Consider the following 17997-nt stretch of genomic DNA (forward strand, 5'->3'; position numbering starts at 1 on the left):
TGCAATAAGTATTCTTATTTTAGAATAATGACTATTAGCACTTTCTTTTATGTTACTCTAGATGAAATTAAATGTTGAAAGATTTTTGAATCTTTAGGTTTCAGACCTTTTTAAATAATTTTAAAACAAAAGGATAAAATGCTTTTAATATTTATTTAATTAATGACATTTTCTTTCAACTTTATTTCATCTAATATCTACGATATTAGATAACTGAGCCATTAATAACAACCAACTTTTGAAACAATACTTATCACTACGCCTTTGTTAGTGAAAAAAAAAATTTCTATAACCAATGGCAAGACAAAAAGTTCAAAAATCTAAAAGGATAAAAATACAAAAGTACAAATATGTACATGCATAAACAAAACATGACCCAAGTCATTGCCCTAAAAGTTCTCTTGCTTCCCCAATACCTTGAGAAGTCAGTGTGTTCTTCCTGCCCCCCCCCTCGAATCGGAGTAATTGGTCCCATGCCGTACGATGCAGAAAAACGATACTTAATTGTAATAATTAATGCTGTATTTCAATCTTTTTATGACTAAAACTTTATCTACTTCATAAAAAAAGGAAAGAAAAATTTTTAAAAAAAATTGTATATATTTTAGAAACATAACAATACTTTTATTTCATTTGGTGTGATTTATACAGAAATATTCCTTTTAAATATGTATCGGCTAATATTATAAAAATTAAAAATAGGGAAACAATTCACACTTATTTTGAAGCAAAGGTTATATTTTGTATTTTATAATTAAGGACGAATTCTTATAGGTGCATTGGTGAAGCATTGAAATGTGATATACTGCACAATTCTCGTTTCGATACGAAAATCAAATATTGATCAACAGAACGGTATAATTAAATGTTATCAATATATAAATGGCTTTTTAAAGAGCCCTTTTATTATTTTTTTTTCAAAAGTTTAAAAGGAAATTGAGAAAATTAGCTTCAATGCAACGATTTGTTTACAAACGTTGTAATCAACTGTGAGAAGACAATGTATGATTGTCAGAGGGGAAAAAAAAAATCAAAGATTCAATTTTACTAAAGCTTCCAGAAATAAAGGGCGGAATAAAATCTATTGTTATTAAATTTTGAACAAATAATTTTTTGAGAAATTAATAAAATAGAAGTTGCTAACACATTCTTAATCATTTTGTTAAAAGAAAAATCTGCCCCTTAAGTATCGGAACAGACTTGAATGATAAATGAATGCACCCCACGCACTATAAGTTTTTTTCTCTTTTAAAACTATCGAAACAATTTCAAAATGGGCATTGTATAGCCTCATGCCCTTTCAATTTTAATAGCGAATTTGTTCAAAACTAGCCGAACCTAACTAAACTAAAACTTCTCACTTGCAATAATAGTAAACGAATTATTCCTATATTACAAAATATTCTTCCTTGTCTGTACATAAAACGGGTTTACAGATACATAAGTACTATAAGCATCGGCACAATTTTAAGTGTAAAACTTAGGACTAATAATATTTTTACATGAGTTTATTGTATAAGACTTTGGAACTTAAATGAGAGGCCAATGGAACACCTTAGAAAAATAACCTAGTTGCCCCAATACAAGTTATTGTATATTGATATTTATAAAGTTTGTTGATTCACTTTTCTGGAAGGATAAAACTTTATATGCATTTTTTTATGTAAATCTAAATTTGATCAATTTCAGGACAATAAAACATACACATAGTTTAGAATAAAATCTGCTCCTTATTATTTAGTTTTAAAAATAAAAATTTCCGAAAAAAAATTAAGACATGGAACACCTAGTCACTATGTTACCAAATTCTTACCACTAAGAATTGTGAAAGAGAGAGATTTCAATTATGTACTTTAGCTGCCACTCCCCTCTAAATTACCTATGATTTTAAAATGCAGTAAAACATGTTACAATATATGCGACCAAATTCAAAATTATAGATTGATATTTATGAAAAATACTGGTAGTTGTATATGGCCATGAGTGAAAATTGTTCACTCACATTTCTGAAAAAATAATATTTCATTTTGACGACATACAATTTGATCAAATTTTATAAAAGAGGATTTATTTACGTTTCTATTAGGCCCGTTACTCATACTCGAATTAGTCTACAATAATAAAATTTGTTATGGTATAAATGTTTTTACATTATGAGTGGTTAAATTTCAAAATTACAGGTAAGTATTACTGTAAATACTTTTATTTATAGCCATATAATATAGAGGAAGCAACTATATATTATATAGAGTTATATTTTAAACAGCCTTTAATATATGGCCATTTTCATCAAGACAACATTGCCTGCAGTTTGGACTGCATGTTATAGATATACATAAATTATAGAATTCAACATTATTTCTACGACTTATTGAATGGAGCCAAATAATATGCTGTAACATATTACATAGCATATTCTACAAAACAGCATATAGTCCCTGACCAAATTATTAGATGCACTATGGGATTCTATGTAAAATCTTAATTATAGGGTGATACTACACAGCTATATTATTTCTACGCGACTGAAACCGGTTTGTGTTCGTGTATCAATTGTTTAACATTGCCATGCGATACCTTACAAATAAATACAAATAGGAAGTATATAAAAAGTCTCCCAAATAAAAACCCATTACATGTGTAATGACACAATTGGCATTACATATTTATTTCCTGTCTCTTAAAATATCTTTCATTACTTAAGCTTTTTATTAATAGAATTATATTACTTAAGCTTATTTTTATTAATAGAATTATATTTAAAATAAATCAAAGACTTAAGCTTTCAAAAAGGAACATGAAATATTTATTTCTTCTCCTATAGATCAATGTAACGGATACTTTTTATTTCATTACTAGGCAGACTTATTATTTCATTGTCCCGCCTAATCGAAAACAAAAATCTATTTATAACTTTTTATTCTAATTTCCAACTACTAAAATGTTTCAGTTGCATGGTTGTAATAATTCTCATAAATTTGTTGGCGACTCGTGATCGCCAAGGTATTCTTTTAAACCCAATATTAATATGCTAGTTGACTGTGTTATATTTTGATAATTCGCCAATTTTGGATCTCCTATCCATGCTTCTGTGTCCGATGGGAACAAATTACACGTACTTTTTAATTTGGCTTTTGATACCATCAAAAATTATATAGAAATTGATACCATAAAAAATGAATTCGTTTTCCTGTTCTTTTCATGTATTTAGCATTTTAGTTTTTTTTCTTCTTAAACATTGCAGCTATATAATTTCAAACATCCTCAAGAGCTATAACACATCTGCAGCAGAACTGGATATGAAGACAAAATTGCAGGACAGGAATACTATAATTGGCCACTAATCTTCAGATTTCCTGCTATGTTTTAAAAAACTTTATTTGTGAAAACCTTTAGCGTGGTGGACAGCTGGCCGCCTTAGGCGGCTAGTATTAAATAAACGCATTATATGATCCGGTTTTCATTTTCAAGTGTTATATTTATCATCTTCTGTATTCATCGCAATCTTCAATTTGTCAATATTCATCAACTAATCCACCAAACCTCCAACTACTCCTAACCACCTGAATATGAATCAACACTTAACAAAGAAAAATAATTCTTAAACATAATATAAAAATAATTAAAAGTCGACCCTTGCAGGGTTTCGAACCCCGGACCTCCGGGACTACATAACGACACTTACACTTACTAGTCCCGCAAATATTTAGCTTAAAACAACTCCTACCGGTTAGTCAACAAAACTTATTTTGGCCCATTGTGGGTCCACTAGATGGTCAATAAAAAATTTCTTTGGTTCATTAGTTCGTTACCTTAAACTCTAATTTCAGGCCGAGTTTGGAATATATAGGTTAATATTATACGGAGTTACGGGATGTGATGTGTGCGTGCCTCCTAATATAACTTTTGTCCCTTTTTCAGCCATTATTCACTCTTTAACAAAGAAAAATAATTATTTTCATATATAGAACACTTTATTCATTTAAAAATAATGAAAAAGAAGTTGTAAAAATAACATAAAATAAAATAAATAAATAAATAAAAATTATCCAAAATTTATCAGTTTATTAGCTATTATTCGCTATTTCCAAAAAAAAAAAAAGTTATTTTTACATACAGAACATTTTATTTACGTTAAAATATCGAAAAATATGTTTAAAAAATTATATAAAAATATTTGAAAGTCGACCATCTCAGGGTTTTGTACCCAGGAACTTCGGGACTTCGTATCTAACTTGCGAAAGCGCTACAAACTTCGCCACACTTCACATACCAGATCCGCGAATATTTAGCTTAAAACACCTCCTCCCAGTTAGTTTAACAAAACTTATTTTGGCCCAATGTGGGCCCACTAACTGGTTTATAAAAAATCCCTGTGCTACAATTGTTTGTTACATTAACCTCTAATTTCGTGCCGAGTTTGAAATTTATAGGTTAATGTTATAGGGAGTTACGGGATGTGATGTGTGCGTGCCTCCTGATATGACTTTTGTCCCTTTTTCAGCCATAATTCGCTCTTTAACAAAGAAAAATAATTCTTTTCATATATAGAACACTCTATTCATTTAAAAATGTTGAAAAAGAAGTTAAAACAATAAAATAAAATAAATAAATAAATAAAAATTATCCAAAATTTATCAGTTTATTAGCTATTATTTGCTATTTCCTAAAAAAAATAGTTATTTTTATATACAGAACACTTTATTTACGTTGAAATGTCGAATAACATATTAAAAAACAAAAAAATAAAAGAAATTAAAAGTCAACGATAGCAGGGTTTCGAACCCAGGACCTTCGGGACTACATAACAACTTTGCCCACAGCGCTATCAACTGCGCCACCATTCACTTACCAGTCCTGCAAATATTTAGCTTAAAACACCTCCTCCCGGTAAGTCAGCAAATCTTATTTTGACCCATTGTGGGTCCACTAATAGGTATATAAAAAATTCCTTTGGTTCACTTTTTTGTTACATTAACCTCTAATTTCGAGCCGAGTTTAAAATTTATAGGTTAATTTAAATGGGGGTTACGGGGTGTGATGTGTGCGCTCCCCCTGATACGACTTCTGTCCCTTTTTTCAGCCATTATTCGCTCTTTAACAAAAAAAAAAGAATTTATTTCTTATATAGAGCACTCTATTCATTTAAAAATGTTGAAAAAGAAGTTAAAAAAATAACATAAAATAAAATAAATAAATAAAAAAAAATTATCCAAAATTTATCAGTTTATTAGCTATTATTCGCTATTTCCTAAAAAAAAATAGTTATTTTTATATACAGAACACTTTATTTACGTTGAAATGTCGAAAAACCTATTAAAAAACAAAATATAAAATAAGTTAAACGTCGTCGCAAGCAGGGTTTCGAACCCAGGACCTCCGGGACTACAAAGCAACTTTGCCCACAGTGCTATCAACTGCGCCACGATTCACTTACCAGACCCGCAAATATTTAGCTTAAAACACCTCCTCCCGGTTAGTCAACAAAACTTATTTTGACGCATTGTGGGTCCACTAATAGGTATATAAAAAATTCCTTTGGTTCAATTTTTTTTACATTAACCTCTAATTTCTTTCCGAGTTTGAAATTTATAGGTTAATGTTATAGGGAGTTACGGGATGTGATGTGTGCGTGCCTCCTGATATGACTTTTGTCCCTTTTTCAGCCATTATTCGCTCTTTAACAAAGAAAAATAATTCTTTTCATATATAGAACACTTTATTCATTTAAAAATGTTGAAGAAGAAGTTAAGAAAATAAAATAAAATAAATAAAAATTATCCAAAATTTATCAGTTTATTAGCTATTATTCGCTATTTCCTAAAACAAAATAGTTATTTTTATATACAGAGCACTTTATATACGTTGAAATGTCGAAAAACATATTAAAAACAAAATATAAAATAAATAAAAGAAATTAATTGTCGACGCAAGCAGGGTTTCGAACCCAAGACCTCCGGGACACATAGCAACTTTGCCCACAGCGCTATCAACTGCGCCACCATTCACTTACCATTCCTGCAAATATTTAGCTTAAAACACCTCCTCCCGGTAAGTCAACAAAACTTATTTTGACCCATTGTGGGTCCACTAATAGGTATATAAAAAATTCCTTTGGTTCAATTTTTTGTTACATTAACCTCTAATTTCGTACCGAGTTTGAAATTTATAGGTTAATGTTATAGGGAGTTACGGGATGTGATGTGTGCGTGCCTCCTGATATGACTTTTGTCCCTTTTTCAGCCATTATTCGCTCTTTAACAAAGAAAAATAATTCTTTTCATATATAGAACACTTTATTCACTTAAAAATATTGAAAAAGAAGTTAAAAAAATAACATAAAATAAAATAAATAAATAAATAAAAATTATCCGAAATTTAACAGTTTATTAGCTATTATTTGCTATTTCCTAAAACAAAACAGTTATTTTTATATACAGAGCACTTTATTTACGTTGAAATGTCGAAAAAAATATTAAAAAACAAAATATAAAATAAATAAAAGAAATTAAAAGTCGACGCAAGCAGGGTTTCGAACCCAAGACCTCCGGGACACATAGCAACTTTGCCCACAGCGCTATCAACTGCGCCACGAATCACTTACCAGTCCCGCAAATATTTAGCTTAAAACACCTCCTCCCGGTAAGTCAACAAAACTTATTTTGACCCATTGTGGGTCCACTAATAGGTATATAAAAAATTCCTTTGGTTCAATTTTTTGGTACATTAACCTCTAATTTCGTGCCGAGTTTGAAATTTATAGGTTAATGTTATAGGGAGTTACGGGATGTGATGTGTGCGTGCCTCCTGATATGACTTTTGCGCCTTTTTCAGCCATGATTCCCTCTTTAACAAAGAAAAATAATTCTTTTCATATATAGAACACTCTATTCATTTAAAAATGTTGAAAAAGAAGATAAAAAAATTAAATAAAATAAATAAATAAATAAAAATTATCCAAAATTTATCAGTTTATTAGCTATTATTTGCAATTTCCTAAAACAAAATAGTTATTTTTATATACAGAACACTTTATTTACGTTGAAATGTCGAATAACATATTAAAAAACAAAATATAAAATAAATAAAAGAAATTAAAAGTCAACGCTAGCAGGGTTTCGAACCCAGGACCTTCGGGACTACATAACAACTTCACCCACAGCGCTATCAACTGCGCCACGATTCACTTACCAGTCCCGGAAATATTTAGCTTAAAACACCTCCTCCCGGTTAGTCAACAAAACTTATTTTGGCCCATCGTGGGCCCACTAATAGGAATATAAAAAATTCCTTCTGTTCAATTTATTGGTACATTAACCTCTAATTTCGTGCCGAGTTTGAAATTTATAGGTTAATGTTATAGGGAGTTACGGGATGTGATGTGTGTGTGCCTCCTGATATGNGACTTTTGTCTCTCTTTCAGCCATTATTCGCTCTTTAAGAAAGAAAAATAATTCTTTTTACGTATAGAGCACTTTATTCACGTTAAATATTGAAAAAGAAATTAAAAATATAACATAAAATAAATAAATAAGTAAAAATTATCCAAAATTTTACCGTTTATTAGCTATTATTCGCTATTTCCCAACAAAAAAANTTTAGCAAAGAAAAATAATTCTTTTCATATATAGAACACTCTATTCATTTAAAAATGTTGAAAAAGAAGTTAAAAAATTAACATAAAATAAAATAAATAAATAAATAAAAATTATCCGAAATTTATCCGTTTATTAGCTATTATTCGCTATTTCCTAAAAAAAGTAGTTATTTTTATATACAGAACACTTTGTTTACGTTAAAATATAAAAAATATATTAACATTAATCCAAGCTTCCGGTTTGCTCTCCTGGCACATTTTTCAGATTGCTACTACCCCATAACCGCAATCTGACGGCGAGGAATCCAAATCCATCAGGGGAAAAAAATGTTTATTCAGAGGAAGCACGTTTTGTGTCTGAGTTTATAATTTCTAGCTAATTAATTAGCATATTTAAGTTAGGTCCTTAACAACTAAAATCAAGTCTTACCATGGGAAAATTCGATCACTGAGTCAAAAGTTATTCTTGGTGTTCCGTTTTTTTTTCTTTCTTAGCCCAATGTACATGTAATGTACGTGTGTATGTATAGCGTATTTGTGTATAGCGCAGAAAACGCAAATGCTTCGAATAATTCAAATCGCAATTGTCGTATTATTTTAAACATTGCATATACATTTGAATAAAATTTTGTATTTTCTTTTCTGAAATATTTTATAATGATGTAAAAATCTATATACATGATGTATTGCATGATATGTAATATCGAATTCTATAATATCGGTATATAATAAAAGACGAAGCTCTTCGTCTTTCATTTCTGATCTTCTCACATACCAGGAAGTTGGAAAGGTAAAATTTGCGGTAAACAGAAAACTTTTAAAAATTTCAAATCGATACTTTTTCAGGTATTCGATGTTTTGTATTCGATGTAGGGGGAATAATTGGTATTAATTACTTATTTTTATTAGTTATTCAAATTATAATTATTGCTAAAATGAAATAAGTACTCAAATTTGGACCACGTAGTCCAAATTTGACTATTTATAATTTTGAGTATTGAGAATTTTTATTATAGAGTATTTTTATTATTGACTGTTTTTATTACTGAGTATTTTTATTATTGAGTATTTTTAGCATTGAGTATAGTAATATTTGTGTATTGAGTATTTGAGTCTTAAATAAATTTGAAATATTAAAAAAAAATCAGCAGAACTTAAGATATACTTAGGAGTAAGAGGGAGGAAAATGGATGGTAACAGAGTTCGCTAAAATAATTTTATTTAGTAATTTCTGTATTGCTTAGTAAATAGTGCATGGAATGACATTATAAAACTATTGTTCCATGTTTTACTGCTTCACAGCTATACAGAAAATTAAGTAAAATTATATCGCCGAATTATTCTACTACCATCCAAATCCTCTTGCTTACTCCAAAAATAAAAAGCAACGCAAGATAATATCAGAAAATACAAAATCTAATATTATATGGCATCGAAACTAGTGCAAAATAATATAACGGCGAAAGCTAGATAATATTAGTTTAAATAGAATCTAATGCAGAGCAAACAGCGACCTCTTGGATCTTTCTAATATTAGAAGTTGTGCAAGATAACGATAGATTTTACCAATTTTCTGATATTATCTAATATTAGGGGCTACTTAGGACTTGTTCTTATTGGGAGAATAAGAAAAACTAAGAGAAAGTTACTTTCAGGCTTTTATAATGAGCCCAATTACCCCTTTAATGCTAAATAACACGTTTTTACCAAGATCGATATCGCTAAATAGATTATGTATTTCTTCTGAAACAAAGGAAAAAAAAGGCTCAATTTTGATATTTTATAGCCATCAGGGTAATTAAACTATTCAACAGTTATGCTAGATAACACGTTTCCTCAAATTATACCCTTGTACTTAGCGCAGCATAGCCATTTCCGGCTTTTATTCAATTAAACCGTAAAGAGGTGGTTCATGGTGGTGGACGACTACGTAGAACCTTGAATCGATTAGTTTCTTTGGGCAGATGAACTCGCCGTCACACGCAAGTCTGAGAAAAGTTTTAACCCTTCGACTTGAATTTAAAATTCTAATGCTGAGAATGCAGAGAAAGCGTTGAACCACGATGCAAAACTGGTCACAGCAGATGACTCTAAAATTTGGACCATTCACGTTTTCGAATTTTTCGTATTCAGTGTGTACATTTTTTTGCGGCAATCCTGCCGAAAGCAACCCGAACCAACAAGGAGCCAAAGAACAATGTGGAACAGCGGAGTTCGAGTAGGTGGTCCTATTCTTCGCCGCCGCAACACTGTGTGCGAATCAAATTTTCTTTCGCATGATATTGGTGAAAATTATGAATGAATATTCACTAGCGAAAAATTCGCTTTTGAGATTCACTTTTGCATGCAGTGACAATGGCTTTTTACAAATTGAGTATTTCCATTTGAACGGGATAGTAACATTTGCAGAAATAGGCAACCGGATCCTTTACATAATTATGAAATCAGTTTGTAAACAAACAATAGGCTGTGATAACTATTCTCAATACTGAGCATTTCACTAAGCATACCCTTAATTATTTAATGAAAATAGTTTGAAATATTCCAGTATGTGTATCAGCATTAGTCAATGTCAATTAAGAATGGTGTGAGTTCTTTTTTTTTTATTTCTCATAGTAATAAGCGCAACTTAAGAATTATTTATATAAAAGCTCAGCAATTTTGCATTGCACATTTAAATGCAACTAATATTTTTCGAAGAAAATTTTGTGTAACATTTTTTTACATTTGAGCCGTGGAAATTTATCAAACCTAGTGCCGGTGTAAATGCAGTTGTTTTATCTTTATAATTATACAAGTTCAATGAGTCTAAATTGCTGTAATGACCGTTTTTCTATAATCTTTTTAATTCCTTTTTTTCTCCCTTTTTAAAATTGGTAAACCGTAGTTTTTGCAACTCTATTAAATTTTTATTGCCTTAATCACATATTGCTGTACGTTTATTTTACCTTGCTGTATCAAGTTTCTCATTATAGGAAGATTTCTGTATCGTTGTATAGTTTTGTCAGCTTTCATGTGATCCTTGATCCTTGAAAAAGCTTTCAGAGTGATCCTTGAGAAACTAAAAAAAAAAAACATAAAAGGGGGGCTACTGAAAGGATATTACTCATAGCCGTCCTTAGACAAATTTCTACTTGTTTTATTTATTTTTTTTAGTTTGCAAATTTAAAATAATTTTGTTACCTTATAGTCGGCATGACAGATCAGGATACAGAAATATTCCCCTCATTATTCAGGCATGAAAGTTTTCAGCGTTTACACTGAAATCAGCTTTTTTCAAAGCTTTTTAAGCTCCATACATTTATTAATTTCATAATGTTTGATTGTGTTTATATAGAATTCAGCTTTTTTTGCTAACTGGTTCTTTCATCCCTGATTATTACTATATAGAAACTTAACTAATAATTGTAAATAAAATTCTGCTTTCTTAGTTAATCTGTGTGAAAATATTACGCAATTGTTGAACCTTATGTGAGGGTAAACTAATCAAGGGTAACCAAGTTCATGGCTGTTGGAGTATAACTACCGGTACTTTTCGCTTCACTGGGAGCAAGCGAATAGTCACTAAAAATGTATGCATGTGCTTGTCTTAGTTGTTATTATGTGTTTGTGAGAATATGTACTAAAGACCTAATAAATATTAACCAGATCTGAAAGTGCGAGCATGTAAGAGGCAAAAATTAAATCCACAGTTCCTAAAGCATTATGAGTTTGTAGTTATATATTGTTTTGATTTTGGATTATAAATCTCAAAATAACTGAAACTCTACTTTTTTAAAAAGGTATCTAGTATAAAATCTAAGTAAATATGTGCACTACATATAAACACGATAAAGCAAACTCATGTTATCTCATTCGCTTTTGTTTGGACCAGAGGTGTCATTATATTGGGCGTCAACTATATTTATATTATTTTATAGAATATAACTCAGCTAGAGACTGAAACTTTAAGTGGTCGTTAAGTGAAAACTCTAATATAACATTTCTTGTTCTTATAAAACAGAATAATCTGTTTTTTTTTTTTTAAATTTCTAATACATGTTTACTTTTAGCCTATGAATAATTGTAGTCCTTACAATTTATGCAAATTCCTAAAAATATTAAAGTTTTTTTTATAGAATTGTTAAAACTGGAGGTGAGTTTTATCACTGAATAGCTTTTTCTGGAGTCCTTAAGCATGGCAAGGATACCAGTAATGAGTGTATCAGCATCCATTAATGATCCTGTTGCTGTTGTGAATACTTACTGTTCATATGTATCAATGCTCAAAGATCCTGTTGCAAGTAAGTTTAATACTTAGTCATTGGGAATTCAAAAATCAGAATTTATTTTCACTTGAAAATTTCTCATAGCAATTTAGTATTTGAGATTACATGGATGGATGTACCTAATGAACAACTATATACTTATGGCTCATGTTACTTTGTTGGTAATGTTTACAATTCTCATACATTGATATTCACAAGAAATAAAATAACCTAAGTAATATACTTATAAATAAATCTTACTTATCTACTTAAATCTTACTTACTTAAAGATAATTTATGTACTTATAAGTAAATCATTGTATTTATCTGCACCTGATCAAAAATTATACTTAAATATTCTTACTTTTCATTTTTAATTTAATCAAATCCACATTTCTTTTTAAAGCAAAACTTTGATCAAATATATTTTATACATTTATTGTAGTAACCTATAATTATAGCTTATTTTATTTATTTGTCTGTCATTAATTCACTTTTCCTATTGATTTTTATATTGCATAACTTTAATTTTCTCTTTTCTTTTATAGAGGATGAAAGTAAATTGAAAGCTTTGCCAGAATCGAGTGGAGAGCTTGAAGTAAGATTTAAATTTAATATAGTAAAATGCAATATTCAGAATGTCATTGTATGGAGAATTCGAAATTTATTTTTTCAGTTTCAGGAATGACAGTTCATTTTTCATAATTTCGCAGATTATATATGCCACAATTAAAGTCATTGTGCCGTTAAGCCCAGCATTCAATTCAATTTTGACTACCGAATTACAGGAACCTTTTTAAACCCCTCCCCATTTTCTAGATATTTAAATTTGCCTCCGATTTTTTGATTTCATTTTTCACTTTTTTACCAATTTTTTTTCTTTAACAATTGACAGTTTAGTTTCCCATATATTGATAAATTTATTTATTTAGAAATTAATGTTTTAGCACCAATTGTATGAAGATCATTGAATTTAATTGAATGGCAAATAAGAATTTAAATTCTAAGAATTAAGGAGCATTCAAGTGATTGACTCAAAAGCTTTTTAAAAACTGTTTAAGCAAGCTGAGACACAAAAAACACTATTTATCCTCCCTCCTATATTAGTATTAATAGACTATTAATGATAAACATGTTATTAGTTTTATTACTCTAATGAAGAAAAAAAAATATTTATTTTGATACATCACAGTTTGAATTTGAAACTTAAAGACTAGAGGCACACCATTGAAATCAAACGTACTACGTTTATAAAAATATTTTTTTAAATAATAAATAAAAATAAAAGAATTTGAATATATGTTTAACTAACAATAATGAAAAGAATATTTTTATAATTCCATTTTAGTTTTGAGATTATTGAAACGTTACTTCAATTAGATTAAAGAAATCTTCAACTCAATTACAGATTTGAAATATATATTGGTATGAGTAAAATATTGATGAATTGATACTGTTCATTTTTTTAATGCAAGAGTCTCCTCAAATTTTTCTATGTCTTGAGTAGAACTATTATTTGTTGTTCTGTATTGATAAAATTTTTATGGGAACTGTTAAAACTTTTTGCTATGAACAAGTAATTTTTTTGCTGTGAAATTTTATTTTATTACTATTAAGTGGAGTAAATTATACTTCTTAATTAACTGTTCCAAAAAATGCTCTGTCGTTCCAAATCTGTTCTGATTTTGTCCTATTTTATTTAGTTTTGAGTTGCTGTCCTGATTTTTTCGTTGGCCTGCTACAAAGCCTGTTTAATGTCTTCAGCTTTGGCAATGTTTGTATTTTATTTAATAATAATGTATAAAGGCTTCTTTTTTATTTAAATCTATTGCAATTTTTTGTCTATTCAAGTTATTAGAGATTTATTAATTGTTTTTAAATTTACTAGCAAATAGGAAATTCCATATTTTCATCATATAATTTCAAAATTAAATTTGAGAACTCTAGGTACTTCTCATTATATAATCTGTCTCATAATCTGTCTGTTGTCTAATATTTTATTGACAATTTTTTTAAAAGGTAACTAATCGGGCCTAATTTGAATTTTAATATTATGATATATTGTCATGAAACATACATATTTCACAGTGTATTACAATATTTTTAAAGTTTAACTATTGACTTTGGTCCAGTTTTTGTTAACCAAACAAAATATAAAATTCAACGTAATATTATAATCTATAATTATCAATGTCAATACTCCTGAAATTATCACATTCTATATTTATCATTTTCAATAAAGAGTGCAATTTTTTGATGTTCAAGAACTGTAATTGATAATTGCAGGGTACCCGCGCACCTGGAAAGTCATGAAAAATCATGGAGAGTCATGAATTTCAGCATTGAACAAAATTTGTCATGAAATGTCATGATTTTAACTATTTTTTTAAAAAAACAAACATGAAAAGTCATGGATTTAGGTTGCCTAAAAATCTAATTTTTAAAATGGAATTTACCCTCCTCTCCAATATCATGGTGTTCAGAATATCTGAATTTGTAATAAAATCCCCACTCACAATTATATTTCATTAAAATATAGAGTGTTTTTATCCTGTTCTTTAAAAATTATAGTGTTCTTTCAAAAAATGAAAGAAAAACCATTTCTAGAGCAAATTATCTTTTAAACTTCTGTGATTTCAGAATTTTTGTTATTTATTTTTTTTATTTTATCAATTTTAAATTCTAGCTGAAGCAAACCAGTCATTGGCAAATTTTTTATTCCGAAATGAGAACAGGAAAATCAGGTGTATTTCTTTCCTTTCCGATGAATAAGAAAAGTATCTTTAGAATGTAATTCTGCGGGAAAAAAGAAAAATATTTGATTTTGTATTTTTTCAGCTATTTTATTGCTTCAACTCTTTCTTTACTCTGTGTTTTAAATTTAAAATCTATAAATATGAAGATGCAGACTATAACAATTTTGGTTATACCTATCATTTCAGTGAATGTTTTTATAATGCTTTTTAAAATTTATTGTGCCTTAAAGCCTGGCAGTTTTTGTAGTAGAAAATAGTAAGTTCGTTAAGTCATGAAAAATTCTTGGAATTAATCATGGAAAGTCATGAATTTGAAAATCTAAAATGTAGCAAATATCCTGTAATTGTGTTTTTGATATTTATCATTGTTGAAAATTATCATATACTCAATATGTATTCAAATTTACTCAATATAAATCAAACATTGTTATCACAATGGTTAAGAATGGTTTTGTTGCTCAACTCTAGCAGCTAATATGATTCTTGTTGTGGTTTTGAAAATATTTGCTTAAAGTTATTATTTAATTATATATTTTTATTTGCTTTTTTATTACGATTTCCTTAAAAAATATTTCTACTGAATTTTATTATTTTTTTCAGCAACTTCGTAAGACAATTGTAGAAATAATTCATACGCTCCCTGCTAATAATCATTTGCTACCTGATAGCAAACCAATCTTGTCTTTAATGTTCAAATCATTGGAAGTAAGTAGCAACTATCTTCTTAATAAGTGACTCAATTATATATATATAATATATATTATTAAAAAAAACTTTAATTAATAAGTTGTGTGTAAATCAACCAGCAGATATGTATATTTTCAAATAGTAAAAATTATTGATCAAATTAATTTCCCTAACATTATAGGCAGAACAAGAACTTACAGTATGTTTTTGTTCTGCATGCATTGTTATTTGTTGAGTATAATTGAAATACATAAAAATCAAGAGCATGGATCTAGAAAAGTTTAAACTTCTAGGATTTTATTTTTATGAGCCATGCTGTTTGATTAAAAAAAGTGTTAAATTTTACTGAAATATTGGGCTGTAAGTCTTTAGGCAACCATGTGCCCAGGATTTGTAAGCCCGTAATTATAAATAATATTATAAGTAAAATTAAATTTATCTCACCGAGGTAATACTAATACAAAAATTATGCAAAGTGAAGTTTATTTGGTAAAAATTTTGAATAGCTGAAAATATTTTTTGAAAACTGAAAATTTTCTTCTCTAGCTCTACATTTTATAATAATAAATAATTATAAATTACTTAACTACATTAGATTGATATTTACATCTGAACAGATTAGCTAATAAAATGTTGCTGTTTATTAACTTAGAATTTTGTTGCTTTCATAAAAACTTAGAGAAATTATGCAGATATTTTTCTCAGCATATATTTCCTCTATATGTTTAATGTTGGAATTTTATGACTTCTCCTATACTGATTTTATTGATGTTTTATTTTTATTCAAATATTCATATTTTAGGTGGAAAATGAGGAAAACATGTTAGTAGTTTTCAGAATAATCATGGAATTTCATAAGACCTTCAGGCCACCATGAAGCGTGGAAGTAAGAATGTGTTACTTATATGGTTTATCATATTCAGTGAATTTGCTTTTGTATTAATACATTTCTCACATGTACAGATTCTTTGAAAACTATTTTATTAATCAACTTTTGTAAATTTTTGCATTACATTGAGTGGAATGTGTTTCTATAGGTTTTTTAACTTTCATTTGCATGGGGAAAAGAATATTGACTTAAGTGGATGTATCTTATAAGAGATATATGTATATATGTATAAGAGATATATAGAATATAATGTATCTTATAAGAGATTTATTTTAGATTTTTCACTTGTTTGATTAATTAGTTATTTTGCACTTAAGAGTTTAAAAAGATATTAATATAGGCTTCCATTACAATGACAAATGCTAATATGAATAATTTTTGATAAAATGAGAGAAGGAAAGAAAGGAGGATAATAGTTCTGCGAAGAATCAATTTATAAATAAGGCTTATAAGCCATAATTTGCCATATAAATGTCAATGATCACAAGGAGTTAACTCATTTTAAATTCTCTGTACAGAAATTTCTTGGCAAATTGTTCCTAAAGTTTTCTTGTTTTAATTTCTCAAGGTTTTTAATGTACATTGCTTAAAAAAATTCCATATTCTTTGCTTTTATTTAATGAAAAATTCTGAGGAATATCGATGAGTATTGTTTTTCCAATCCAAATTGCTATGATCCTTAAATAATTTTTTTTTTTGAATAATAATGAATCTTAGTCACAAATTTATTTTTTAAATATTATAAAATGCTATTTTTGCACTAAATTTAAATGAAAGTCATAGTGAAAAAAATGAATATATTGTGGGTTTCTTTTAATCTTAGTGTGACTAACTCAAAATATTAGGGTATGTGAAATATCAATGATTCCCCCACAACACAACTGGAAAATTGTACTTTGAATTATTTTTACTTTTGTGATTATTTTAAAGTCCAGTGTGAAAGAAACCTTTAAAATTTTCATGATTTATAAAGTAGAGAAAAATAAATAAAAGAAGCTTTATGGAGAAATATAGAAATTCTCTTTATTCAGTGTTTATAAGTTTCTCCATTCATTGGTAATTTGTTCTAAATAAATCTTTTTAATGTAATTAAAACCTCTTTTTTTATTTCTATGGTTTAAATACTTTTTTTATTCACTTAATTTATATTGTTTGTTTTGGTACTCTTCACCATCCTGTTAAACCACAATATACCAAAACGTCAAGCATATTAAAATAAAACTTAAGTGAGTGAGAAATCTAAGGGTTGCATGCAGTGATGTGAAAATAATGATATATTTAAAAAATTTAGCTATTATTAATACCTCAAAAATACAAAAAATCATAAAGAATAGTATAATCATCTTGTGACTTCAAAGCAAAAGAAAACTTAAATCTATCAAATTTAAATCTATGTATTAAAATGAAGTAGATTTCATCATAAATTTAGTAACTTGTAAATATTTTAACTCAATGCAATTTTCTGCAGTAGTTCTTTTTTTTTTTAAAAAAAACTGTATATTCTTTTTAACTTCTTGTTGAAATTTTACGAAACATTTATGTGTTTTTTTCTTTTGAAATTTTAATTAAAAACGATTGACTGCAGGCACTTTCTTTTGTAGTGTCTGTTGTTTATTTAATCAGAATTGGTTTATGGCAAACTTTTTATTGAAGAAGAAAAAATATTATGTTTAAATATTTAATACTCTGCATTGTTCAATATGAATACAGTTTTGTGATATATAAACAAGCTCCACCGTTATTGTGATAACATATGAAATTATAATAATTATATGATGTATTTCCCATATCGTATAACTATCATAACATCATGATATTAAT

General features: G+C 28.1%; 1 protein-coding gene across 1 annotated transcript in view; it reads left to right on the top strand.

The window, feature by feature from the left end:
- The first annotated feature begins 8878 nt into the window (after window positions 1-8878).
- Window positions 8879-17997, top strand: part of LOC107447304 (transformation/transcription domain-associated protein) — a 41747-nt gene continuing 32628 nt past the window's right edge. The window contains exons 1-3 of the mRNA XM_071176959.1: window positions 8879-10184; window positions 11716-11880; window positions 12393-12442. Of these exons, the coding sequence (XP_071033060.1) occupies window positions 11775-11880; window positions 12393-12442 (156 nt within the window). The 5' untranslated portion in view covers window positions 8879-10184; window positions 11716-11774. The remainder of the gene's footprint in view (window positions 10185-11715; window positions 11881-12392; window positions 12443-17997) is intronic.

This window comes from Parasteatoda tepidariorum, unplaced genomic scaffold (assembly GCF_043381705.1).
Source record: "Parasteatoda tepidariorum isolate YZ-2023 unplaced genomic scaffold, CAS_Ptep_4.0 HiC_scaffold_607, whole genome shotgun sequence".
NCBI lineage: Eukaryota > Metazoa > Arthropoda > Arachnida > Araneae > Theridiidae > Parasteatoda > Parasteatoda tepidariorum.